At 46.6% G+C, this 26986-nt stretch overlaps 1 protein-coding gene across 2 annotated transcripts in view; it reads left to right on the top strand.

The window, feature by feature from the left end:
• The window catches only part of ESPL1 (extra spindle pole bodies like 1, separase), a 434914-nt gene that overhangs the window by 250857 nt on the left and 157071 nt on the right, over positions 1-26986 (top strand). For both annotated transcript variants that reach the window (XM_069230952.1, XM_069230951.1), the window contains exons 21-24: positions 2013-2226; positions 7795-7976; positions 11061-11188; positions 11279-11401. In XM_069230952.1, coding sequence (XP_069087053.1) covers positions 2013-2226; positions 7795-7976; positions 11061-11188; positions 11279-11401 — 647 coding nt within the window. The remainder of the gene's footprint in view (positions 1-2012; positions 2227-7794; positions 7977-11060; positions 11189-11278; positions 11402-26986) is intronic.

Consider the following 26986-nt stretch of genomic DNA (forward strand, 5'->3'; position numbering starts at 1 on the left):
AACCTTGCTCGCTCTCACCTCTACCAGAAGAGTCCGTGATATACAAGCGTTCACTACTAAAGAACCCTTTTTAGTTTTTTCTGAGGATTTCGTTATGCTCCGAACCAATCCCAGATATATTCCCAAAGTTCCATCTTCATTCCACCTCAATGAACCAGTTATCCTACGAACCTTTTTTCCAAACCCCACTACGATAGCAGAGAGAACTCTCCATTCTTTGGACATTAAACAATGCCTAAACTTTTACCTGCAAAGTACCAAGAACATCAGGAAATCAGACCAACTCCTAGTATCTTATTCTCTGGGACGTCAGGGAACAGGAGTAACCAAGGCCACTATAGCCCGATGGATTTCTTCCACAATCCAATTTTGTCACACCAAGGCAGGAAAACCCTTGACTAGGCGCCCGAGAGCCCACTCTACAAGAGCAGTCTCCACATCGGCTGCTTTGTTTCAAGGTATTGTCCTTGAACAAATTTGCCAGGCTGCGACATGGAAAACCACACACTCCTTTACGCAGCACTATTGTTTGGAGTCATCACAAAGAACAGACTCTCTAGTAGGACAAGCTGTGCTACGCCATCTCTTTCATTAAGGTGAGACCTTTCCTTAGTTATAGTCATATGGTTTAAGATGCAGATAACCATGTTTCTATTGTGTTTCCTGGTGAAATATCTAAAGTGTACGTATGTATGTACTTATTAATGTGTATGCAGATAGATGAATTTTATATATATATATATATATATATATATATATATATATATATATACACGTACTTAGAGTATCTGTATTCCTTCGTAACTCACGCTCAGAAATGTGAGTTTTCTATAAATGTTATTATTATTATTATTATTATTAACTATAATTTAGATAGAGGGTCTTCATGCTCGCACCCTCCACCCACGCTGGATACAATGTTTATCAACCATACTGCTGTCTATTCAGATTCAAGCATGTGAATTTATGAAAGATCCAATACTGGATAAGAAAACAAGTTACTTACCTGTAACTACAGTTATCCAGTATTGGTATCTTTCATAAATTCACATGCGACCCACCCTCCTCCCCTTTGATGCTCGCATTTCTCTCAGGTTTTTAATTTTTTCACTCTCATGCTGGAAAATCTGAGGAAGGGAGCTTCTCTGGAGAAGGTTCTAGAGGGTGCTGGTGCCTGATTGGACAGCAGGCAGGTTTGGGTCCTTTCACAAAAGGACATGGATAGGCTATATGAGCAAGCTCTGACTCCATTATAGCCTATGGCAAAAAAAAAATATTTATTATTTATTGCTATTTTATGTACCGTGGGACTCCCACTTCGACGGGGATGATTCAAGCATGTGAATTTATGAAAGCTACCAATACTGGATAACTGTAGTTACAGGTAAGTAACTTGTTTTCTTTCTGGAAAAAGGCCAGAAAAGGTGAAACTTTATGCATTGTAACTCCTTGTCTGTGTTTAAAGATTCTGCTATGTACGAATTCTAAAACTAACTCCTTGTTTCTCTGACAAACAGTAACTACTTAGAGTAAGAGTGTAGACTGTGTGGGAAGATGCCATTGACATCATGCTAGAATCTTAATTCTGTCTCTCATGAAACATTGTGTGTAATTATTTCATGCCCAGGGGTAGTTAATATTTATGCAGTGTTTATATAAAAAATATGCTACATAGAAAGCACACATTTGGAATTAGATGGTGCAATGACTAGCCCAATTCCGGCGAATCTGCGTATCTTCAGCATTTGTATTTAATGACTCCTTTATATGTAGTATTTTCTTGCAAGATGTGGAAAGAGTCTGTTATCTCAGTTTTCAAAATGCTGGATGACATTCCTGGTTTAGAAGCTAAATTGTTAGATATCCAGAAGGCCAAAGTATACTAAACATTGTGGTCATATGTTTGTGTGAAGGCATTATGGTGGTTGTCTTGATGGCTGTTTCTCCTTTGCTTTTGCTTCAGTGAAGTCACCCAAGTGTTTACATGTAATTTCATTCCATTTCTTCTGCAGGTGCTTCTGATGTTGACGAAATTTACAGCACTATGAAAGATGCATTCCACTGTGTTGACCACTATCCGCCAAGTGTACTGTATGCCCAACTCTGCCAGCTCATGGCACTCTGCTTGGGCAATAGCGATCCATACACTACAGCTTACCTTGTATCAGAGTCTGTGGCAGTCACCACACGGCATCAGCTGATCAGCAATATCCACAGGAAGCTGCGGTGAGCTGGTCCTTAATAAACAAGGGGATTATGGGTGCTGGAAGAGAGTTGGAGTGGGTCATTGGATGAATAGAAAATGCATGGAACTGACTAGATGAATGCAGGCCAGTTTGGTCTTTAGGAGTAATGAGACAGTTGCATGACATTAGCCAGGGGAGCAGAAGCTAGGGTTCATATCACCAGGTGGAGCAAGGGAGGCACTTATAATCAACGTGGGGTACAGGATTGTGGGAATCACTAAAACAGTTAACTGCATAGAATTAGCGCTTGTGTGTAGTGGGTGACTCATGCCAGATGTGGTTGTGAGTTAGATTTTGAGATGGATAATTCTAACCACAGATCACTCACTTTTAGAAGATCCCCAGGTGCCAGAATGGACCAGGAACATTTAAATGGCATTGCTCCCACTCGACAGTAGGTGGCACTGTGTGGCCCCACATACACTTCATTCTGCCCAAGGTCATTTCTTTGGGCGTCTTCATACACAGGACCTTTTTGACAAGTGACTAGTTTTTTCTCGAAATTACTTTGTCCAGTGTGCAAAGTAACTATGTCCCTTCTTAAAACTACAAGGTTTATGTCTTGAATTGACTTTCGCAAGCAAATGTCTGACAGATCTCTGCCCCTACCTTGAGGTGTGCCTCTGGTGTTTAGGTGCGGGGCATGACTCCAAATTCTTTGAGATGTGTGCGATTGTGAATTCAAGTGTATTTCAGGTATGTAAAGCTGTACGTTGCTGAACACTGAAAGAAATCACAGAAGATACCAATTCTGCTCAAATGAGAGTACACAGACCCGTTCCTACTCTTGGAGGTGTTCACATGACAGGTCCTTGTCTCAGTCCAGGGTGTCCGGTAAATAAGAGCGGAAGCACAAGAAGAGCAAGTCCCAGTCCTCCTGCTCTCAGCCCTAGAAGACACAGGGGCATAAGGGTGCATCTCGGTCTTGCTCCTGGTCCCTCACTGAGGAGCCAATTCCAGTGCTGATCTCAATACACCCTCGGTTTCTGGAAACAATGCAACAGATTGAGACCATCATAGGGACCACGTTGCTTGCCTTTAGCACTCTTCTGGATCCTTATGGTGCTGCTTTGGGCCCCAAGGATCTGTGGAGGCCTTCAGTCAGCTTACTGTGGGAATGGTGGGATGCACTTGGTGCTAAATGTGCCCTCGGAACCTCCCATTAGTGCCTCTTGAATGCTGGAGCTGACCTCCAATCTGGCCATGAAATCCAGACCTGTCCCTTTGACAGAGAGACTGCCAGAGGAAGCCCCGGTTTCTAAAGTCTTTTCTGACTCAAAGCTGAATTTGTCTTGGCCCCAGTCGCGATCACATGTTGGACACGGCTGGAACATCAGGACATATCCCAGGGGTTTTGGGGTTCAACATCGGACAGGCTCTGAACATCATAGTGGACAAACTCGTCCGTCAATGCCTGGTCGATCACAAATGGCGTCTCAGTCTGGAGGTGTTGGATGGTCTTTCAGCAGTGGGAAGGGCCTTGGTTGTGTCTGTTAGCTTCCGCAGAGAATGCACAATGTCAGCTGTTTTGCTCGTAGGAGTTTCCAAGGCAGCACTCGCTCAGCAACGTTTTAGTCTCAAGTGGAGCTCTCTCCTCCTTCTCGCCAATACCACTTCTGCTCAGTTTTGAAGAAGCTCAAGAACGGCCAGGTTAAATTCATTCTTGTGGCTCTGGACTGGGCATGAAGAGTATGGTATCCCCAGCTATTTAACATGGCCATCGATTCTGTGATCAGACAGATCTTCTATCACAGCAGCAGGGGACAGTTCTCTGCCTGAACCTGTCCAGTCTCCCTTCTTGCGTGGAGATTGAGCGGCAGCAGTTGACAGCTTTTGATGTTCGGCCCGAAGTCTACAACATTATCTTGTTGGCAGCCAGGCATCCCTCCACCAAAACTGGGTACGTCTGTAGATGGGACAAATTTGTGGCATGGTGTACTGACAAGTCTGTTGACCCCCAAACCCACCCTTTTTTCTGAGGTTTTGTTACTTATTCTTTCTTTGGCCCAGTAGGGCTCTGTTCTGGGCACCCTAAAGGGTTACTTGTCTGTCATTTTGGCTTTCCTCCAATTGCCTGTCCAACCCCCATTGTTGGAAGACTTAAGGGCCTTAACCATCTTTTTCCTACTTCCCCGTTCATAATACCCCAATTGGATTTTAAGTTAGTTCTTACCTACCTAATGTGCGCTCCCTTTGAGACACTTCACAACTGTCCACTTCGCCTGCTTACTCTGAAAGCAGTCTTCATTGTGGCTGTTACCCCTTCCTGCAGAGTGAGTGAGCTGCTGGCTCTTTCTTCCAAGACCACTTATCTCCATCCACCCTGACAAGGTGGTGCTTCTTACCTGGGCTTCTTTTCTGCCTAAAGTGGTCACACCTTTTCATGTAGGCCAATCCATCACCTTGCCTACTTTTTACACGCCGCCACATCCTTCTAAGGAAGAAAAGAAACTTGACCGTCTGGACCCAAAAAGAGCATTGCCATTCTATCTTGATCGTAATAAAGAGTTCTGGTGGATAATCAACTCTTTGTGGGTTATGTGGGTGCGAATAAAGGTCGGGCAGTGCAGAAGAGAACCTAAATGGGTCGTTCTGCATTAAAATGTGCTTCGCATTGGCTAAGAAGCAACTCCCGGAAGGCCTGTGCTCTCATTCCACCAGAGCAGCTGCTGCAACCACTGCGTTAGCACGCAGTCCCCGTCCTGGACATCTGTCAGGTAGCAACATGGGTGTCCTTGCACACATTTACTAAACACTACTGCATGGACAGTCCGGTCCAAAGGGACGGGTGTAGGAAAGTGCCCTTTTTGCCCCTACAGTGTCCTAGGTCAATTCTTGCAGAATCTTCCATCTTGCTTTGGAAGAGTTGGCAATAAGGATAGAAATGTGCCCCCTCCCCCAAATGGGGTGGGACGGGCACAGGAAGGGTGTAGCCACCCTCGGGAACAGTAGCCATTGGCTACTGCCCTCTGACCCCCTGTAACGCCCCTAAATCTAGTATGCATTTAGGGGCACCCCTGAACCTTGCTCTTGGATTTCTGGCGACCTCCAGGAGGACGACTCAAGTACTGTCCCCCCCCCCCCCCCCTCCTCCCCCCAGCAGTGATGGCTCCAGATGACAACTGACTTGGCCCCAGCCCTACTGGCCTGTCTGCAGCTTCAAGACTCCTGCTACAAAAAGGTGACTCATCCTGCAGGACCAGCGACCTCTGCAAACCTCCCACAAGACTACTTTCTCACCATAGGACGAAGAACTCCTGAGGACAGCAGCCCTATCGACAAACATCCAAGAAGGACTCCAGAACTGCCCCGGATCTGTGAGCCATGCCCACTCTGCACCTGATGTTCACGGCCCGAGTCCAGGTGGCCCATCAGTCCAGACAAGGTCCTCAGGCGATTCTGACCTTGAGTCCGCCCTAGGTTAACCCCTCCTGGCCAACATGATGCCTGCAGCCTAAATCCAGAGAACCCATTGGTTGCGACCGGATCCGACAAATTCCCGACACCCAAAGGTGTACCTGCAGTCCTCTGACCTTCGGTAATCAGACACAGTCCAGCAATGTCCAGCGGGCACCTCTCCTACTTATCAAGCCTTTGGATTTCCGCAACTGACTCCCTGGACCCAGCCTGCAGCATCTTTGTGACCCCAGGGGTGCCCCCATTGAAAAGCACTGGGCGCCCGATGCGGTTTGCACCCGGCCACCCCTGTACCACCGTGTGTGTGTGTGTGTGTGTGTGTGTGTGTGTGTGTGTGTGTGTGTGTGTGTGTGTGTTTTCAGCGCTGACCTGTAGCCCCCCCGATGCTCATCTAATCACCTTAGGTCTGTGCCCTGAAGTCACAGGTACTTACCTGCAACCTGTTTTGCCCCCAGTCTCCAAAGGATTCAATTAAAACCCAAACACCAGCTTTGACCTTTGCACCTGGCAGTCCCTGTGCTGTTGGTGGTGCACTTTTGAGGGCCAACTGGAACCCTGACCTGTGGACAATCCTAACACCCGAAGACTGGGATTGTAAATTGAGTACCTACCTGTAACCTGTGCTAGCACTTTTCCTCCCCTAGGACTGTATTGTTCCTTTGAAAAATTGCACTGTCTACTTTTAAATTGAAGTGATACTTACTTGTAAACTGTTTTATCTGCACAACCCAAGCAAAGTACATTTGATACATAAACTTGATACAAACTTGCAACTGTACTTACCTTCAACAAAGATACTTTTGGTTCTAGAAATAAAGTAACAAAATATGTTTGCTATAAAAAAATATTGGCCTGGAGTTAGTCATTGAGTGTATGCCTCATTTTTTGACTGTGTGTGTACAACAAATGCTTTGCACTACTCTGATAAGCCTCGCTGCTCGAACACACTACCATAGAAGAGAACATTAATATTATCTACTTTAGCCTATGTTAAGCCTCTGGGGATTCACTGCAGTCTGTGCACACTATACCTCATTTCGGTGTAGTATATACAGAGCCAGCTTCCTACAAATGGGTACTTTGCCTGTTTGGTCCTGCAGGACCTCTAGTATGATCTTGGTTCACCGACCCATCTCAGGGTGGTATTGCTTAGGTATCTAGTATAAGGAATCTGCAACTAGAAGTCTCTATCAGAAGAACAAGTTATTTGCCTCCGGTAGCAAATTATCAGGTAGAGAGACATTCTACCTGAAGATCCCTTTCTGACTCACCCATCCCCGCTCTGCCAACTATTTTCTAGGGACTTCCCTTTCAGGGCCCTAGTTCAGGTGCACCAGAGTCAGTGTTCTTTATGGCTCTGCCCTTTTGGCGTGGAAAGTAGTGAAAAGAAACGGACGTCAGCGCACCGGGGTGGCACCTATAAAGGACTGTGATGTCTAAACCGGCGAGCTCAACTCCACCGATGGGCGCGGAGTCAACCGACTCCGCCTGACGGCTTGCAGGGATACTGTCACCTGGGTGAAATTCTAAGGTACGGGATCTGCACCTAGAATGTCTCTACCAGATAATGTGTTACCAAAGGTAAGTAATGTGTTCTTCTCCAGATCTTTAGCATCTTCCTTTGTTTTTTATATAGCTGTTGCCTGGCAGGGTATCTTCTCTAGCATTCCCAGTCTGACTGGGAAGTTTTAAAGTGTGTTAATTTGTGTACAATACCTATGCAGCCTAATTATATTTGTTGACCCTAACGTCTCCTTTCAGTGCATCACAGGATCTTTAATAAGATGCCTATTGTAAATCCAGAAGTGCAGGATCTAGGATAGATTTTCAGCATGTCCCCCCAAAATAAATTGGTTCCATATTTAAACAGCCTTGAAAAGTTTTCATTCAAAAATGCCTTGACCCTAAAGTAGGCGACTTGCAGTGCAACATTTGAAGTCTCTATTCTGCAACCCAGCTTAGCTAGGGTATTTGGCACTATGCATTCTTTGTAGTTACTGGTTTCATTTAATGATGAATGTTTGTTTAGACTCAGTACTTGAAAAGACCACTCTCTTGGACTTGCGACATTCACATTTCTGAAAGCCTCTTGACAATTGTGCACCTCTCCCGTCCCATACTTATATTACAGAAAGAAAAAGAAAGATCTGACACTGGATGTGTCGGACCAGCTGCAGGATCTCACTTTGCAAGATGCAAGCGCCGACGACCTGCTGACCCAGCATCTGACACAGTTGGAAAACCTCTTCCAGTTTAGCTGTTCTGGACTTATGAAAAATAATTTTTATCAGCAGCTTCAGCAGATCCCAAATGGTATGACTTGTCTTGGAATGGTAATGGGTCATAACATGTTTTAAAAAAACGAGAACCGAATGGTAGATTACATTTTGGGTGTACACGTTACTACTAGACAAAGAGCAAAACGTTCATACATGAGATCCAAAATAGAAGCTGTCATACATTTATATTTGTTTTGTACTCTTGTGATTTCACGCATCCACTTTGGTAACTGCAGTCTTTCAATGGCCATACATATTCATTCATGAACAGTAGTTCTGTTGATAGTAATAGGAGACCGTTTGCCTGAACTAGTTTATATGTTAGACATCTTTTTAAACTTATTTTTATTATTGAATTCAGTTTCAGATTGGTAAGGTGGAAGGTTGCATGGAATGAGTTCAGTTTGGGTGTTTCCTCCTCTGTGAAAGATGCAGAATGGCAGAGTTTGTGAGATGCTGGAGATTAGACTACAAGCAGGTGTTTTGGATGAGGTTTCCTGCTAATTTAGCAGGTCTGGGAAGAAGAGAGGAACACAGTACCTTTCCTGATGCATTCTAGTCTCATCAAACTGGTAACTTCATGCTGGTGGGGAAAATGTTTACATTTGCGTTCAGAAGTGCTTTGCACAAGCACTCTATTGCTGCTATTTATTGATACAGCCACTTTATTTAGCATTTGCTTTTGGTTTAGATTTTTTTTTTTACCACAATGCTAGTTGAGACCTTTATTTTTAACTTATTAAAATAAGATTTTTGTTTTAATGGATATTATTGTGCTCTAATGTAACTTACCACCTCATCTATATCATGTTTTTACCTTTCTATTTCATACAATGTTAAGAAAAGGAGCCTTTGAAAGTTGTTGGGTCTACCAGTGTTTATTTGTTTATAAACGTTTTATTTAAACATCGCTCCGCATACAGTGAATACAGTAATTGATGTGGTTATTTAGTATATATTTTGGTCAACGCAGACGGGGTCTGAAATAATACATGTTTTTACATTTGGAATGAAGCTTTTATGTCCAATGACATTTTGTTTTTGGCAGCATGTATTACATCCAAAAGGCAGTGCCTCCCCCTTCCCTTGTCTGCATCACCACACCTCCCTCTGCTCAATACCCTCAAATTGTGCCAGCTACCCCACACTTTTCCTGCTTCTTCGGGCAGCCCCTGCTTTGATGGACCACTTGCTCCGGTCGCTTGCACCAGTCAAAATCTGACACCTAGTCTTCGATACTTGGGGTAGTTGCTGATCCCAGGACCGTGCAGTATATAGTTTAGCCACCCTGCCTGCAACCAATAGCCAGATCTTCTGATGTGTTGGCTAGGACGCCTCCCATGGTATAGTCAAAAATAGCCATTTGCGCCTAAGGGAATCTCCAGAGCTAGAGCCGGAGACATTCTTAGTCTTACTTTTGCCCAATAAAGTTGTATTATCGGGCATCCCCAAAAGATGTGAAAAAATGTGCCACCCACGCAAGCAGAGTGAAGTCCCGCACTTCCTATCTTCTAAAGTAGGACTTTTGTATGATCTACATAGGATTCTCAGTAGCACCAATCTAAAATGGGTAGGAGTTGCTCTCTCTCGTGGGCTTTGTAGGGCCTCTATCCAGTCTCATCATCTGTCTCTCAAGTCTCTTTAACAGACCTCTCTGACCCCATTGGGTATGGGGAATTATTAACCAGCTTTTTGTAGACTGTAGAAATAACCTTTTCAGTTATGGATTCCAAAAGTAGGCGATTCTCTAATGGCGTTGCCCCTGGCAGTTGTTACTCACCCCCCCCACCCCCCCCACCCCCTCTACTATGTGTCTCCTAAGGGTGTGCCAGAACTGTAGGTATCCAAACCGCTCAGCCTTTGCCAGCTTATACTCTTTGTGAAAGAACTCAAACTTTACTAATGCTTGCCCCCACCAAGATAACAATGCACTCTGTGCTGATCAGATCTCACTTTGAAAAGCTGTTCAGGTCACTCACCTACCGCAGTAAGTCACAGTACTATAGTGGAGTTTAAGTAGTGAGCTTACCTCCCCATCATAAGTCATTAGTGGCTTCGCTCCTTACAGTAACCACCATCTGGGTATGCATCAGTAAGTCCTGTTCCCTTCAATAAAGAACTGCTGCATGGCCCCTGTTACCCATGGCCTCTCTGCTGATCACAGCACACTGGCTTGATAAACGCCCAGTCATTGACTGCCTCCAATTGTGCTGCCCAATAATATTTAAGTATATCTGGGAACTGCCAGTCTACCTTTCTACTCCCCTCTGGAGCTTGCACAGCACATTGTGCAAGCTGCTTCCATTCCACAACAGTAGTCTGACCTCGTGATAGAGTTTCCGAAAGAACTCTGGGGCATGGGGTGGTCCTAAACATCGTGTTTTGGATTACATAGATGTGTGCAAGTGTCATCGTTTTGTATAGAGCAACTCTGCCATTACCGATAGTGGTAGATTCCGCCAATGTTCTACCTTCCTACAGAGTCTATTGAGGTGCAGGAACATATTCCTATGTAGGAATTAATTTGGATCTCAAGTAACATAGATCCCGTTATACTGGAAGCCATCTAGCACCAGTGGCTCTGTAGGTCTAACAATGTTTAGGAACCTTTACTCCTGTGTATCAGTTGCATTGCAATTGTAGTGTTCAATGCCATCTTGTGTATTTGCACTTGAATACCAGAGCAGTGAAATAGAAGGTCCATGCATTATACAGTGGGATGTTGGAAACTGGCGGCCTTGTACAAATCTAAAACTCCAGGTGCAGTTTTTCTTGTATTTTTTCTACTGTGTTGTTTGCCCTTTAGACTGTTTGTCTTGTTTAGCATTAGTATTTTTAATGCATTTGTTGTGATGGTGTCATCAAATAAGTTGGTATCCAATTTAGGTGGTGTACCAAATGAACAATTCCAGGCAAAGAATTGGAGGCTTATTGGTGGAGCTGGCCTATTTGTGTACTCACACTGATTTGTGACAAGCTCTTTAGAGGTTTTGTGCCGAATCTGAAAAGGGGGCGAGTGATTTAAACAATTCAGTACAAATGTCTGTTTGCAGATCTATTAAATGATCAGCCCAATTGTATCTTGTACATAACTCTTAATTTTTTTTTTTTTTTTAAGATGTAGTCGTGTGTGTTTTGACAATGCTAGACCCCCATTTGGGAGTTACGGGAGATACCTTGTTAATCACAAGGTTGGAGGGAGGTCATACACCTATCACAGTACGCATACCCACAGCCCAAGGCAAGGTAAGTGTATATATGAGAGAGAGAGAGCTTGGCTGAGATGCAATGAGAATGGTGGATCTGCAGTAATTTGATGTGTTGCACTCCCTTCAGGTTTCGTTGAGCTCAGCCCTTAGAGAATTTGATGCCATCCAGAAAGAGCAGAAAGAAATCAGTAACCTGACAGATAAGGTGGAGTGGTGGGAAGGTCGTTCTGCCTTGGATAGAAGGATGAAGGCAAGTCTTCTGTGAATGTTCATGTTTGCATTAACTTATTGTTTTTTTTTATGTGCAATAAATGATTTCACTAGTGTAGGAAAGTGCCCCCTTTTGGCATGCTCAAAACTCCCCAGAGAGACACATCTGATGCTAACTTGACTGTGTATGTGCTGGGATCCTGCTAACCCGGTTCCAGCAATTGTGTTCTCTCCCTAAACTGTACTAGTGCTTCCAGAATTGTCACACAGCTAGGTCCCTTAGAGCACCAGTGCTACCAAGGGACCTGTAGCCAGAGAGGGTCCCTAAGGGCTGCATCATGTATTGTGCCACCCTAATGGACCCCTCACCAAACACATGCACACTGCCATTGTAGATTGTGTGTGTTGGTGGGGAGAAAAAGGTAAAGGTGACATGACATCGCACAAACTACTGCCTGTGGCATAGGTAAGTCACCTTTCTACCCTTCTATCCGGCCTTACAGCCCTAAGGCAGGGTGCAGTTTACCACAGGTGAAGGTATAGCTACATGAGCAATATACCCCTACAGCGATTAAGTCCATTCTTAGACATTGCAAGTGCATGTAGCCATATTGAGTACATGGGCTGGCAGTTTGTCACCACAAACTTCACAGCTCCATGGTGGCTTCACTGAATGCTGGGAAGTTTGGTATCAAACGTCTCAGCTCAATTAACCCACACTGATGCCAGTGTTGCATTTATTGTAAAATGGGCCTACAGGGTATCTTAGAGATGCCCCCTGAAATTCACCCTACTCTCTAGTATGTGGCTGAACGGTCTGTGCCAGCCTGCCACTTTCAGACAGAGTTTTTGTGCTCTCTGTAGCCACAAACAACGCCTGTGCTTCACACCTCCCCCCTGCAGGAGCTGCAACACCTGGCTGTGAGCCTCAAAGGCTCAGGCCTCGTGTTACAGTGCCCCCAGAGCACTCCAGCTAGTGGAGATGCCCACCCCCCCCCGGACAACACCCCCACTTTTGTCGGCAGGAAAATTAGGGAAAACAAGAAGTGACCACTTCCACTGGGTCCACCCCTGAGGTGTCCAGAGCTGAAGTGACCGACCTCCTTGCAATAGGGTTAGGTTTGTGCCCCCCTTCCCAAACGAAGTGGACCTCGGAAAGGTGCAGTCACCCTCAGGGAAAGTAGCCATTGGCTACTGCCCTCTGACCCCTGTAATGCCCCTAAATCCAGGATTTAAGGGCTCCCCTGAACCTAGCTCGTCAGATTCCTGGCGACCTCAATAAGAAGACAAGAAGAAAGGACAACTGCTTAGCTGACCCCAAGCAGAGAAGACTGAAGACATCAACTGACTTGGCCCCAGCCCTACAGGCCTGTCTCCAGCTTCTGAAACCCTGCAACAAAAAGGCGACACATCTTACAGGACCAGCGACCTCTTAAAAGCTTCAATAGGACTCTCTGCACCCCAAAGGACCAAGATCTCCTGTGGACAGCGGCCCCATCCAGAAGAAAACACCAGCAAAGGACTCCAGAACTGCCCTGGATCCGTGAGTCCTACCCACTCTGTACCCGACACTCGCAGTCCATGTCCAGGTGGCTCATCCAATTAGAGCTGGTCTCCTGGCGATTCTGACCTAGTGTCCACCCTGGGTTGACCCCTCCTGCCCAACACGACAACGCCTGCAGCCTAAATCCGGAGGACCCCCACTGAGCGTGGCAGAACAGGATGAAGATTCCAGACGCCAAAAGGTAACCCTGCACCCACAGCCCCCTGGCCTTTGGGAATCTGAGCACGCGGCTCCTCCTTGCCCAGCGTGCGGTTTTCTAGAACCGACCCCCCCCCCCCGACTTTACCTGCAGCATCTTTGTGTCCCTGTGGGTCCCCCCTATAGGAAAGCATTGGGAGCCCGATGCTGTTTGCACCTTGCACCCAGCTGCCTCTGTGCTGTTGAGGGTGTATGTTTGATGCTGACCTATGCACCCTTCAGCCACCCCTTGCTCATCTAAACCCCCCCAGGCCTACCCTCTGAAGGCACAGGTTAGCTGCAAACAGGCCTGATTCCAATTGCCCCCGGTCTCCTTAGGTCCCCCATGTTAAATTGACCTCAACTTTGACCTCTGCACCTGCACAGTGTTGCTGCTGGTGGGTTTTTGTATTAACTTAACCCCCCCCCCCCCCAGCCCCCAAATCTGTCGACCTACTAACCCCCAGAGACTGTAAATAAGTCTTGTACTTACCTTGAAACTGTGCTAACATTTCTTTCCCCCAGAACTGTTTCTGAAAATTGCACTGTCAACTTTTATAACAGATATTTGATATTTTCTCAAACCATTTAACTTGCCATATTGAAACAAAGTGGTATTGAGACATATGTTGGATACTTCCTTGCAAATGTACTTACCTTACTTAGTGGCAGGCTAGTTAGAACTAGTCAGTCAACACACAGGTAAATGGTAGGTTTTTCAGGAGACACCTCTAAGGTGCCCTCTGGTGCATGTATTAATAAATCCATCCCTGGCAACAGTGAGTGTTTATTAATAAATGATGTTTGATACCCAATGTCTCCAATTTCAGTGAAGCCTTCATGTAGCTGGGGAACTCATATTGACCAGCGTCCAGCACATGTACTTAAAATGGCTTCCCTGTTAAATCGCTATGTCTGACAATTAACTGACATAGCAGGGGTATATCTGCTCTTGCAGATATGTCTTCACCTGTAATGCAATACACCCTGCCTTACGGTTGTAAGGACTGCTGTAGGGGTGACTTTCATATATTGCATGCAGTGTTAGGGGACATGGCACACAGGCTTTGTGCCATGTTGTGTTTTCACTTTTAGCTGCACCAAGACATTCAGCCAGCAGTGGCAGTATGCGTGTGCTAGGTGACGGGGTCCCGGAGGGTGGCACAATACATGCTGCTGCCTTTGGGGACCCACTTTGGTTTCCATGTCCTAGGGACCAGGGGTATCATTTACAAGGGACTTACAGGGGTGCCAGAGGTACAGCCAAATGGGGAACAATTGCACAGTGTTGGGGAGAGAGATCTGGCGCTGGGTACCTGAGCAGCAGAAACCTAGTGCACCTTCAGTCAAAATTGCAACAGCTGCCTGGCAAAAAGTGGGGTGACCATGTAAAAAAAGAGCACTTTCCTACATATTGGTTCTATCCAGCCCCATGGCACCACTTCATGCTTCCATCTCTGACACTGGTAGGCTTCATCCCATCTGGACCAACGGTCGCCCCTCTGAACTTTGACCCAACTTTTGGATACACCACTCTGCAACTACCTGTACCATGGATGACACCTCCTGTACTGGTCCTTAAAGTAACGCCACAGAGCAGGTCAGGGAGAGACAAAGGCTCATGGAGAAAGAGTACAGGAACAGATGATGACTGTAAGGAAGAACCTTTTTGGCTAGTTAGCCATCACCCTCTTCCCCCCCCCCCCCCCCCCCCCCCCCCCCCTCCAAAGTTTTGGGACTGATGCTGCTGGTTTTCCAGCTGAAAGTGCCCGTAGTGCTGCTAACCAGACCTTGTTGCCTGCGTCCTTAACCTTAAAACAAGTATTTCAAATTGGCTAAGCTAAGTCCCTAGTAAATTGTACCCGGGGTATGCAAGTTAGTGAGTCACTTCAGGGACTGCAGCACTGGTTGTGCCACTCTGTGTGTGACATGAGTAAAATAAGATTTCCAGCCTTGCATTTGCAGGCTTAGAAAAGCAGTTTAAACTGCTCGCCTGACTTTGCAATTTAAAGGAGTAGCATAGCCAGACTTCCTCCTGGTATGTGTAAGTCATCCCTATGACCGGCCTATCTAGTCTTACGGCAGGGTGCAACATATGTCACTGGCGGCACATGTATTTTACATCTTCTGGCAGTAAAAACGCAAAACTATTGATTTTACTGTGGAAAGGCTTAGTCGCCCAATTAGCGAGTACAGAGTTGCACACTGTGCTACATCTGGAACGGTGCGACCAAGATGGGTCATCCAAGATATCAAACAACTTGTTACATTAAGCCCTATTTCAAATCAAGTTGTGCAACTTTACCAAAGTTGCCAGTTTGTCATCTATTGTCCCCTGTGCCAGTACTGGTCACGCATGGGGTTCTGCTGCTGAGACCGCTTTCTGCCCCACTGGAGAGACTGGCTAGTGACTCCCTGGAAAAGATGCAGTAGGGGCCTGCTCTGGAAGGATGCGTCACCCCGCTGGAAGCCACACAGGTGTTGTCCAAAAAGGTGACCTTCAAAGGAGAAGTGCCTTTGATCTTGCTTGTCCTCCTGACTGGCTCCCTACTGGAATTGTTTGCCTAAGGTGACCGCATTGTGACAAGTCCAAACTTTTTGGTGAAACCGTTTGTCCATTTATTGAATTTGCCAGTGCTTGCTCATAATAGAGTGAAATGCTTTGATTTACTATAGCTTGCAAATTCTATATCTCCGGAACCCTCCAATGGATTTTTTCATTGTGGTACATAAAAATACAGTATTTTTATAAATTAGTGTCTGATTTCTTTGGTGTCTTGTTGATTTCTTCTACAGTTGCTTTGTTGCTGTTTAAATGGTTAATACTTGTCTATTTGTGCAAGTCTTGCTGTTCAGGGCCACAGCTACCTAGTGTTGAGCTGAAGGTTTGATAAATGAAACCTAGGGGTCCGAAAGGGTTTGGTAAGTGTATTACATAGTGAGATCACACAACCACACCATATAATGCACACCATTAACACACACTGACTTGTTTAGATCAGATTCGGATTCCCTAAATCTATATTCCTTTGGAGATGATGGTTCCAATGGCCAGGGTCATGGGCTAGCATGCTTGTCAATAGTCTGTGAACTGGACACCTCATCTGAGATGATTTAAGAATTTGCGACTGGTCCATCTACCCCAACAATGATCTCCTTCTATACAGTCATTAAAAAGGCAGCTGAGGTGCTGGATTTTCAACTCCATACAGAAAACGTTCAGGCTAACGTCTAAGCTGAGGTCCTCCTGCCAACAGTTCCTATGGTGAAATCTTTACTTCCCTTTAATGATGCCCTCTTGGGCCCTGTCGGCCTGGGATAAAGTCACTTACTCTTCTGCACTTAACATACAGGTGGCAAAACGCTACCGCCCTGCCCCTGTAAACTAAACCCTTTGCCTGAAAGCCTCAGTGGCCTGCATCTGATCTTGGACCTTAAGGAGTTGAACTTTTACTTTTTAAGGAAGATGTTTAAGATGCTAACCCTAGTGCAAGTTTTACTGGCTTGGAATCTGCGACCTGGATGGTGTCACTCGACCTGCAGAACACATAATTCCACATCCCCATTTTGCAGTTGCAACACAAGTATTTGCATTTTGTAGTGGCTTCCACGCACTACCGATTTGCAGTACTCTTGTCTAGCTTTACATCAGTGCTTTGAGTCTTCACAAAGGTGAAGGCAGTGATTGCTGCTTCACTCTGGTTTGGCATCTCAATTTTCCTATAGGTGGATGACTGGCTAATGGTTAGAGGTGGTGTCATGCCATCCCCAGTGAACAGATCACCGTTTCCGATCAACAAGCCCAAATCTCACCAGAGACCCTCCAAATAACTACAGTTAATAGGGTCAGTGCTGGACTCCACCCCTGTCCATACATTTCCTCCACCTTGGAGGATTACAAAGATCCAGGAAATGGTTGCGTCCTTTTGTCAAATTGCATGAGTTCCAGTCAATAGAGTCCGCTAACTTCCTGCATTCCCCTAGTCACTCATGCATGTTAGCTTATGAGGGCCCTGCAGTCGAGCTTCTGCAGCCAGTGGTTAGTGTTTGGAGAGACCTATCACTCTATTGTATTCTCCCCTGCGCTATGTGTAGGTGGAGTGGAGTGGCTGCGCACTGACGCTGTTCAGCTCAGGAAATGACTTGCATAGCCTATATAGGTCCCACTCACGCATGCTGACGTTATTTCCTTTCATGCCACCATATGTATATCCAAAGCCACCTCTTGTCTCCTTCACACCTCTTTTTCCTCAGAAAATTAGTATGCTGGAGAACTGTTGCTTCCAAAGGCTACAAGTCATGTATAAACCCTGTAAGGACTGTGGCAAGCTAATGTCTATTACAGACCCTCATCAGGTTTGCCTATGGTGTCGGGAGTTGATTTATGACTGCGGTGACTGTACATGGATGAACGAAAACGCCATACGGGCCGCAAGGCACTGCTCTACCTAACCAAGCACCTGAAAACTTCCTAACAAGCTCAGTCCAGCTTTAGTGGTCAGTTTCAGTCCGGTTGCCAGTTCAGAAGTTCCAGCAGTCAATCCTGAGGTCATTCATCTTCACGCTCCAAATCTTCAGGTAATTGAGAGAAGCATTTTTTTTAAATCCTAGAAGAGCTGAGCCCCACGCCACCACACTTGTACTCCTTTTGGCATTGTACATAAATAATCATGATACAAGAAGAGACAATCTCGAAAATATTTATAGGATCAATATGGAATTCTTTTATTAGCAATTTTTTATGAATTATGGGAAAAGGATGAACTGTAAAATTGGATGTGCTATATTTTGAATATGTAGTTTGAACAATATTAGTTTGAGCAATTTTATCAATGTTACACATTTTTATGCAATGGATGTTGAAATAAGATTATATATAATTTTGATTAGTATTTTTGTTATGGTATATAGGAATTTAATTGAGTATTAACTTCACATGTACATATGTCAATTTTGCACAGCGGGGCAAACATCGAGACCCTTGTATGTCTTTGGGACACAGACTGAGGCTGTTGCTCATCCCATCTATTCCCATCCCCCCCCCCCCAATATATGCCAGGGTCTGGCACAAGGACTGTTGAGGCTGCTCCCTGCTGTATCTGACCTCGCTAGGGCAGTTGCCTGTGACCACTGAATATGAGGAGGGGACGACAAGAATTGTTGGAACACTCACCTATGTTGAAGTTCATGGGCCTTATTTAGGTCTTGACGGAGGGAGTTAGTCACAAATGTGACAGATGTTCTATCTGCTGTATTACGATCCCATTCTATCCTATGGGGTTATTCCCTCTACCAAGATCTTAATCAGACCCCCTTTTACTAAGGGAGGGAATTGGAGGTAAGATAAGAAGCAGTCCTGCTACATTGGTGCCGCTCAACCAACTTACTGGCAGTAAATGCAAAGAAGCCACCACTTGCCTGCAACAGCTTCCATGCGCTGCCTTTGTTCCACACTGCTTTTTGCTGAAGCCCAGGATCACGGTTGGTTAAGACACTGGTAGTCTCTTTGGGAGACTTGGATATCGTTGATAAGCACCCAAACAGCTGAATCTTTCAGGGCCGTTTTTTTGTTGTTGCATTTTTACACCTGAAAGGCTCTCTACAGCAATTTCACTGCTTTCAACTCATTTCTAGGGCTTTGCCTTCATGCCAGCTCTCACCATTCCAATGGCAGGTACTCTAGTCTTTTCGAGATCGTGGTAGAGGGATCTGGCAGGCAACACCAAGGTCACCAGGCCCCGTTAACTTCCCAGTCCCCAGCACCTCTGGCAGAAGCATTCAAGCCACTTTAGTTTTCAATTAGTGACACTTCACCACCTTGCGAGAGGCAGAGCACTTACTTTCTAGCTTGGGTTGCAAACCATAACATCCAACCAATGGATCTTGAAGATAGTCCAAAGGGGCTGCTCCCTACCATTCCTTTCTGTCCAGCTGCATTTTCCACCTGCAGCGGAGCAGCATTCAGAGGGCTTGTCCACTTTGCTACAGGACGGCCAGACTGTTGTGGAGTCATAGGGGGAGGGTTCTAGCCTCGGACATCTAAACTGGGCATTACCCCTGCTACTTCCTAGTGCCAGAGTATATTGGAGGCTGCAGCCGTATCTTTGACCTCTCAATTTCTTCTGGGGGGGGTGAATCCAAGCTGCTCACAAAGGCACAGGTTCTTTCCCTCCCGAATCCTAAATGGTAACACTGGAGCTGTAGGACGCCTATTTCCCTGTTCCTGTCTTGCAGACCCACAGATTGTATCTGCTGTTCAACGTGGGATAATAACATTTTCAGTTTCCTCTGCTCCCTTTTGGCCTTACCAGTGGCCCTGGGTGTTCTCGAAAGTGATTGCAGCTTATGGGTGGAGGTCAGGACTGCCAGTCTTCTGCTACCTCTGGCTGGTTGTTGAGTGCTGGCTCGTCAGTCCTAGATCACCTCCTGATGAAGGCGGACTTTCTTATGTCTTTGGGGTTCACAATCAATGTGCTCAAGTCATAATTGACTACTTTGCAGAACCTTTTTCATCAGAGCCGTCATGGATTTGATACATTTTCCAGCTTTTCCTCTGGCATGAGTCCGGGACATTCAGGCTATGATCCTGATCTTTCAGCCTCTGTCCTGGGTCTGTGAGGTTGGCTGTGATGCTCCTGGCCTTCCGACATCCTGCTAGTTGATAATGTAAAATGGTCTCTGAGGTGGAACCACCCACACACTACTCTAGGTAGCATGCCTTCAGTAGAAGACACAGCTCAGGCCCCAGACTCTCAGTACGAGGGCCTCACCTACCAGGAACTGAGTGAGCGATGTGCCTCCAGGAAGCTGAAGGTGGGGAAAAATCCCAACAAAACTCTTCTCCTGGGATTGCTCATCCAGTCTGATGTCCAGAACTCAGAGAGGCAGGAAGTAGACTGACCGGCCAGTGTTAGGATAAACGTAGAACCTATTGGGGAGGGTTAGGGAGACGCTGGTGAACACCATAGCCCTGTTAGGAGCATTGATGGTAGTGAGAAGGGGGTCCACACAAGTATGCCCACCTTTTCTCCCAGGGGGTTGGTGCAAAGGGTCCCCAGAAGAAGGGACAGATCCTCCTCATCTGGCCACACCCATGTCTCAGCAGCATATGATGAGACTCACCTCTCTAGCTTTTATGGTGGGTTGCTAGATGGAGGGGGTATGATACATGGAGGGAGGGGGTTGAAAGATCTGTTGGTGGGGGGGGGGGGGCTAGGTATGAGGGGGATCCTAGATATGGGGAGTTCAGTAAACTGAGACTAGAAGATTGACTGAGACTGAGCTTGAGCAGCAACAGTTAGCCCTAGATAGGGAGGCCTTGGCAGTGGAGATGGAGAAACAGAATTTGGGGTCGATTCCTCATGTTGGCAGCAACAGCTTTAGCGAGACCAGGGTCAGGAAGGACGCCTATGAATCTCAGGAAAATAGGCTGGGGATGACATCCAAAAGTGGATCACTGCCTTAGAGAGTGTCTCAGGAATGCAGTAGGTCCCTCAAAGACAGTGGGCAGCCATCCTGTGGCTTTCCTTTACTGACAAAGGTCAGGACAAACTCCTCACTGTCAAGGAGGCAGATGCAGACAATTCAGGAACTTAAGGATGCTCTCATTGAGGGGTTTGGGTTGACCACAGAAAATATAGGATACAATTCAGAGAAACCAGAAAGAAGTTCTCCCAGGATTAGGTAGATTTTGGGGACAGCACTGTTAAGTCCCTGGAAGGCTGGTTGCATGGCAGTAATGTGCATGAATATCAGGGCTTGTACAATCTTCTTATGCCTTCTTAATTGCATTTGTCAAGCTGCATCAGCATCTTGTGGACTTTTCAAGAATTGGGTAAGATGGCAGATGGCAGACAAATGGATTGCACCAGAGTGGGTAGAAAAAACGTACACTGGGGCTGACCAGAAGAAGGATTCTTCCAAGAATCAGGGCAAAGGTGGGGACAAATCTAAAGACAAAGTGTCTTGATCAGGCCCACAACTCTACTGGGGTGGTTCTAAATCCTCGTCATCACTCCCATAGAAACCTTGGTGCTCCATTTGTAGACAAAAAGGCCATAGGGCAGGTGATAGCACCTGTCCTAAAAATAGCACCAAGCCTGCTAATACTACTTCTACCCCTAGTGCCCCCAGCAATAGCACTGGTAGTTGTCAGTCCAAGGGTGTAGCTGGGTAGACCACTGAGGCAGTTTTGGTCTCTGAGGGTGGTAGTGATCCTGCCACCCTAGCAAGGTGTCCCCTTAATATGGGTAAGTACAGGCAGCATCCCCTTATCAATTGTGTTGAGGCCTACAGAGACAGGTGCCAGTGTCACAGTGGTGACTGAAAAACTGGTGTCCCCTGAATAACACCACCTTGGTCACACTTACTGGCCTAAAAGTTGTGGTAACCTCTGACCCCCTATAGAGTATTTACTTTGCAATGATTTGGAGTCTTCAGCCTTGGATGGAGTGGAGTTCAAGGCCCATGCAGCAATGCTGGGCATCCCTGGGCAAACCTTTGCACCAGGAGCACAGGCAAATAAATGGGGAGAGCAGGGGCATTGGAGCCTAGAAAAATGGCCCAGCGACTCCCAAAAAGAGAGGAAGGCAAGGTAAGAAATTGCCTCCCTGACTAGGCTTCAGGTGATGATTCCAGTCCTCAGGGAAAGGAATCCACCCTTGAGTGGAACCTACACCAGAGGCGCTTAAAGCTGATACAGCTGAGCACTTAGGTGTAAAAGGAACCACCAGGGAGGAACTTAGCCTGGGACAGAAGTCCTGTCCTTCTTTGGAAAGCCTGAGGCAGTAGGCTGCTGCTCAGGAAGCAGGGAATATCAGTGGGGCCCATAAGGTCTACTGGAACAATGGCCTCCTTCATTCTGAGGCAAGGGACCCCAAACCTGGTACCACCAGGAGGTTGGTCATTCCTTGAAAACATAAGGAGTTTTTATTGACCTTAGTACATGATCATCCCCTGGCAGACCATTTGGGGCAAAGCAAGACTTGGGGCAGACTTGTCTGAAGACACAAATTAGTTTGGTCTGTCCTTTACCTGCCAAGCCAGTGACAAGACAGGTGGCACTCCAAAGCACCCCCCCCAAAAAAAACCAGGGACCACAGCCTAGCTTCAGAAAAAACTCCAGCACATCCAGAATGCAGCCGCACGTCTCATCCTCAACCTCCCTCGCCATGAACACATCTCCGATCCCTACACTGGCTGCCCATATACAAAAGAATAATTTTCAAAATCCTTGTCCACGCTCACAAAACCCTCCACGACACCAGACTGACCTACCTCAACGAACGAATCAACTTCCACAAACCAACTCAACAGCTCCGCTCCGCCGCCCTCGCTACAGTCCCCCACATCCAACGCACCACCTCCGGCGGCAGATCCTTCTCCCACCTCCCCGGGAGCTCCCTCCCCACCAACCCATGCAAGACCCAGGACCTCCTAACCTTCAGAAAGCACCTCAAAGCATGGCTTTTCGAGCAGTAACCGATGGGCTGCAGCATGTACTATACCACTCATGGGATCCCATGCAAACTGTGTCCGCAGGCCTGTCATTTGCAGCCTGCATGAAAAGCTGCACGCACCCTTTCACTGCTGGTTATTACAACAGGCCACTAAGTCACCCCAGTGGTAGGCCCTTCCAGTCCTAAGGGCAGGGTGCAGGTCCCTGTGTGTGGGCACCTCTGCAGGAGCAGAGGTACCCCTACGAACTCCAGTTCTAATTCTCTGGAATTCATAAGTGTGGGGAAGCCTTTTTAGCTATGTACTAGCCGTAGGTCACTACCTATGGTCCAGCTACATAATGGTTGCTCCAATCCTAGGTATGTTTGGTATCAAACATGTCGGGATCATAGCGCAATACAAATCCATTATTGGTAGCATGATCCCATGCATTCTGGTGGCTTCCTAGAGGACCCCCCAGTATTGCACCTACCAGTCCTTCAGGGTCTGCGAGTAGCCCACGCTGCTGCAGCCCTTCAGACAGGATTCTGCCCTCCTGCTGCTTGACCAGCTCAAGCAGGGGAAGGCAGAGCTAAGGATTTACTGTGAGAGTGGGGTGCAACCTCCTCTCCTTTGGAAATGGGTGTTACAAGTCTGGGGCGGGGTAGTCTTCCTCTGCCACCGCTTTGCTTTGAAAGACACATTTGGTGCCCTCCTTGCATAATCCAGTTTGCACCAGTCCAGGGACCCCAGTCCCTGCTCTGGTGCAAAACTGCACAAAGGAAAGGGGAGCAACCACTTCCCTGTCCATCACCACGCCCAGGGGTGGTGCCCAGAGGTCCTCCAGGTGGCCACTTGATTCTGCCATCTTGAAAACAAGATGGGCAGAGGCCCCTGAAAGCATCTGACTGGTCGGGTTAAGCAGATGACTTCAGTGTCCCCCTCTGAGATGTGGTCACCTTGCAGAGTGACCAAGCCCCCTTTGGGCTATTTAGGGACTCCCATGTGGGTTGGTCCCCAGATTAGTTATATTCGTCGTGGAAGACTCCACCAGGACCTCTCTGCAAAGACATCGTCTGTTCCTGGCCTACAGTACCGCTGCTGGGCAACATAGTATCCGAATAAGACTGCAATGTCTGAGAAGACTTCTTGCAACATTGTTTCTGCTAATCCTGTCAGCAATCTGCAACACATCCACTGCTGTGCATCCTCTGGGGTCGGCAAGACTTCGGCTGCACCAAAGGAACAAGAAGAAATCTCCCTTTGAGTGCGGGAGTTACTCCCCTGCATCTGCAGGCAGCGAAGGTAACAACATCCAGCTGGTCGGATCTTCTGTCCTCCGGATCTGTAAAGATTCTCCAACACAGGTGGTGGTTCTGAGGGATCCCCTGGGTCCTCTGCCTTATTCTCAATGTGGGAGATGGTAAGCCCTTGCCTCTGAGATGGACTCCCTCTGCAGCACGACTGTTGTACCAACCAAGGCTTGTTGAGTCCTGCTCTGAGGGATCTTCAAGATCCAAGTAGCCCCAGCATGCTACCTCTGCAAGAACAGTGTCCTCTCTGCTGCTCAAGCAACGTGGGACTCCTCTTCAGGAGTGCTAACTGGGCCTCACTGCCACTCACTGTGCCTGCTGTCACTGGGTTGCTTGTGCCGGCTTTCACTGCTTCTACTGGCTTTCACTGCTTCTACTGGCTTTCCTGTCTTCTGAGGGTCAGTCCAGACTCCCTTCCAAGGGTCGAGTCTCCGCAAATCTCCATCAGATCCAGTTGCATTTACTTATGCTTGTTGGTGATCTTCCTGACCACTGACCCGTCTGTAATCCTGCAACTGTCGAGGAGCAGCTCCTAGGTGACTTCAGGGACTCCTCTGCAGGTCCTGGACTCAGCAGCTGGACTTCATTTGTCACCGTCAATCTGGATCTTCACCCACAGAAGGGTAAGCTTTGCCTCCTGCCCCACCTGGACACTCCTGCATGGACTGGACTCTGTCCCCTTCTTTTGCAGGTCCACTTCATTCAGAATCCACTGTTGGGTTCCACCAGCCTGGTCCTGTGTTTGCAATATTCCATTCAAGAGTCCCAATGTTAGCCTATGGAACGGCAAGGTAACTTATCTCTGCTCTCCTGATCGCTGTGTGTCTTCTAGATACTTACCTCTTAGAGTTGCACTCTCTCCCAGGACTTCGCTAACTATTCCATATCCTCTGGTGTGGAAACCATTCTCGCATTGCTCTTTTTTAGGATATGGTTTTACCCCCACTATAGGGCCCTTGCTATTTTATGCTGTTTCCTAATACTTACCTTTTTATTTTGTGCATATGTACCTCTGGGGGGGGAGGGGGGGGAGGGGTTGCCTATAGAAATCTAATTTAGTGTCCAATAATAAAGTACCTTTATTTTTGCAACACTGTGTGGTTCCTTTCATGTGTGGTAAGTTACTTTGTGACTACTGTGGTATTGCAAGTGCCTCACACTTCTAGATAAGTCTTGGCTGTTCACCACAGCTACCACTAGAGAGCCCTGGCTACCTGGATGCTTTAACACTGTCTAATAAGGGTTGCCTGGACCCAGTATAAGGAGTACCACCACACACTGGTCCAGCTGCCTACACAGATGAATCATTTCTGTGTGGGGGGAAGGCCATCAGGTGGAGATAAAAAAAAAAAATCTGTATTCGGCAGATGCCTGACTCCACATCTGTCGGTTTGAGTTGTCCGCCATTTACTTGGTATTGAAAGCCCTCCTGCTGTCCATGAAGGGCATGTTGGTTCAAATACTTAAACATCACTGCCATGTGGTACTACCAAAAAAAAAACGGCCGGATTGCGGTCCTGAACTTTGTGCCTTGAGGCCCTGCACCCCTGGACTTGGCAGAATTGTCAATGAATCTGCCTGATTGTACACTAGTTGGTGATATCTTTAAATGCCAGATAGGATAGACTGACAGTGGTGCATAGCGGATCATTTTGGCACTACATTGGAGGTGGTGCAAGATGCCTTCCACCAATTGGGAGAGGCATAGCTTGATCACTTCACCACCACTGAGAAAGCAGTGTGAACGTTTTTGTGTGATGGAGTTCATAAGAAGGCTCTCTCTCGGAAACTCATTTAGCTTAGATTGGAGCTCAGCACTTATGTATGCCTTCCTCCCGCTACCTCTCCTAATTAGGTTCTGAAGATCAAGAAAAACTGGGCCCAAGTCATCCTAGTGGCTCTGGATTAGGCCACAAGAGTCTGGTATCCAGAACTTCCGTGTTTGATCATCTGTCCTCCGATCAGGCTGCTGGATCAACAAGTTTCAGCAACAAGGCAGGATCCCAAACCTGGGTCTTCATAATGTATACCTCCGTGCATGGGGATTGAGAGGGGCTTGATACTACTCGATCTATCTTCCAATGTAGTAGGTCATCCTGATGGTGAGGCACCCTTCTATGAAATCCTTTTATGCAGGATGCTGGGACAAGCTTGTAGCTTGGTGTATCACTATTATTATAAAGCCCTTACAAACCAAACTTTTGGATGCTTGAATGTTAGGTCTGTCTTTAGCCCAGACAATATTTGCAGTGGGCACTATTAAAGATTACTTTACCCTTCTAGCCATTTTACATTTAACAGACCAACCATCATTATTCAAATCACTTGTTGTGATGACTTTTCTCAAAGGTTTGTGCATGCCCTTTCCCCATGCATTTTTTTTGATGTCACAATCGTACCTTAACTTGCTCCTTACTTTTCTCATGTGTACTCCCTTTGACATGCACACAGCTGTCTATTAAGTCTGGTAACCATGAAGACTGTTTTCTCACAGTAATAACACCATCTTCCCTTGTGAGTGAGTTCCAAGCTTGGTACGTTCAGCCACCTTACACCATCACCTTTTGGGACAAGCTAGTGCTGAGGGCCAGAGCACCTTGTTTTCTGAAGGTTGTGACCTCTTTTCATATTGCTTCAATATAAGTGACTACCCTATTGGCCCACAAGGACCAGGAGGAACATATTCAAATACAACACTATTTCTGAGGTATGTTGCATGCATCAGTCATTCATAGCTCATTGAATAGTCATTGGACATGTATGTGGCACGTTTCTCTCAGTAGATCTTAATGTTCTTTTTCAAGAAACTCTGTGCAGTATGTACAACATGATAGTGCAGGCGACACAGTGATCAAGTGACAAACATAAAAACATGACATTTATTTTCAATGACAATTCAGTGAGAAATGATTAATTAGTGTCTGCAGCATCACACTTCCAACGCTCTTTGCTTATCCCCCCCCCTTCGAGAGTGGAGGAGCAAAGCCACCTTTTTGACCCCAAAGGGCACTCAGTTTTCATATCCATCATAATTAAGATGAATAGGTGAACAATCTGCTGTTTTGGGTTCTGTAGTGCGAAGTGGGAAATGGGGTACAGAAGCAGACTTGTCCAAATGTACAGTCCTCTATTAAAT

This window comes from Pleurodeles waltl, chromosome 4_2 (genome assembly GCF_031143425.1).
Source record: "Pleurodeles waltl isolate 20211129_DDA chromosome 4_2, aPleWal1.hap1.20221129, whole genome shotgun sequence".
NCBI lineage: Eukaryota > Metazoa > Chordata > Amphibia > Caudata > Salamandridae > Pleurodeles > Pleurodeles waltl.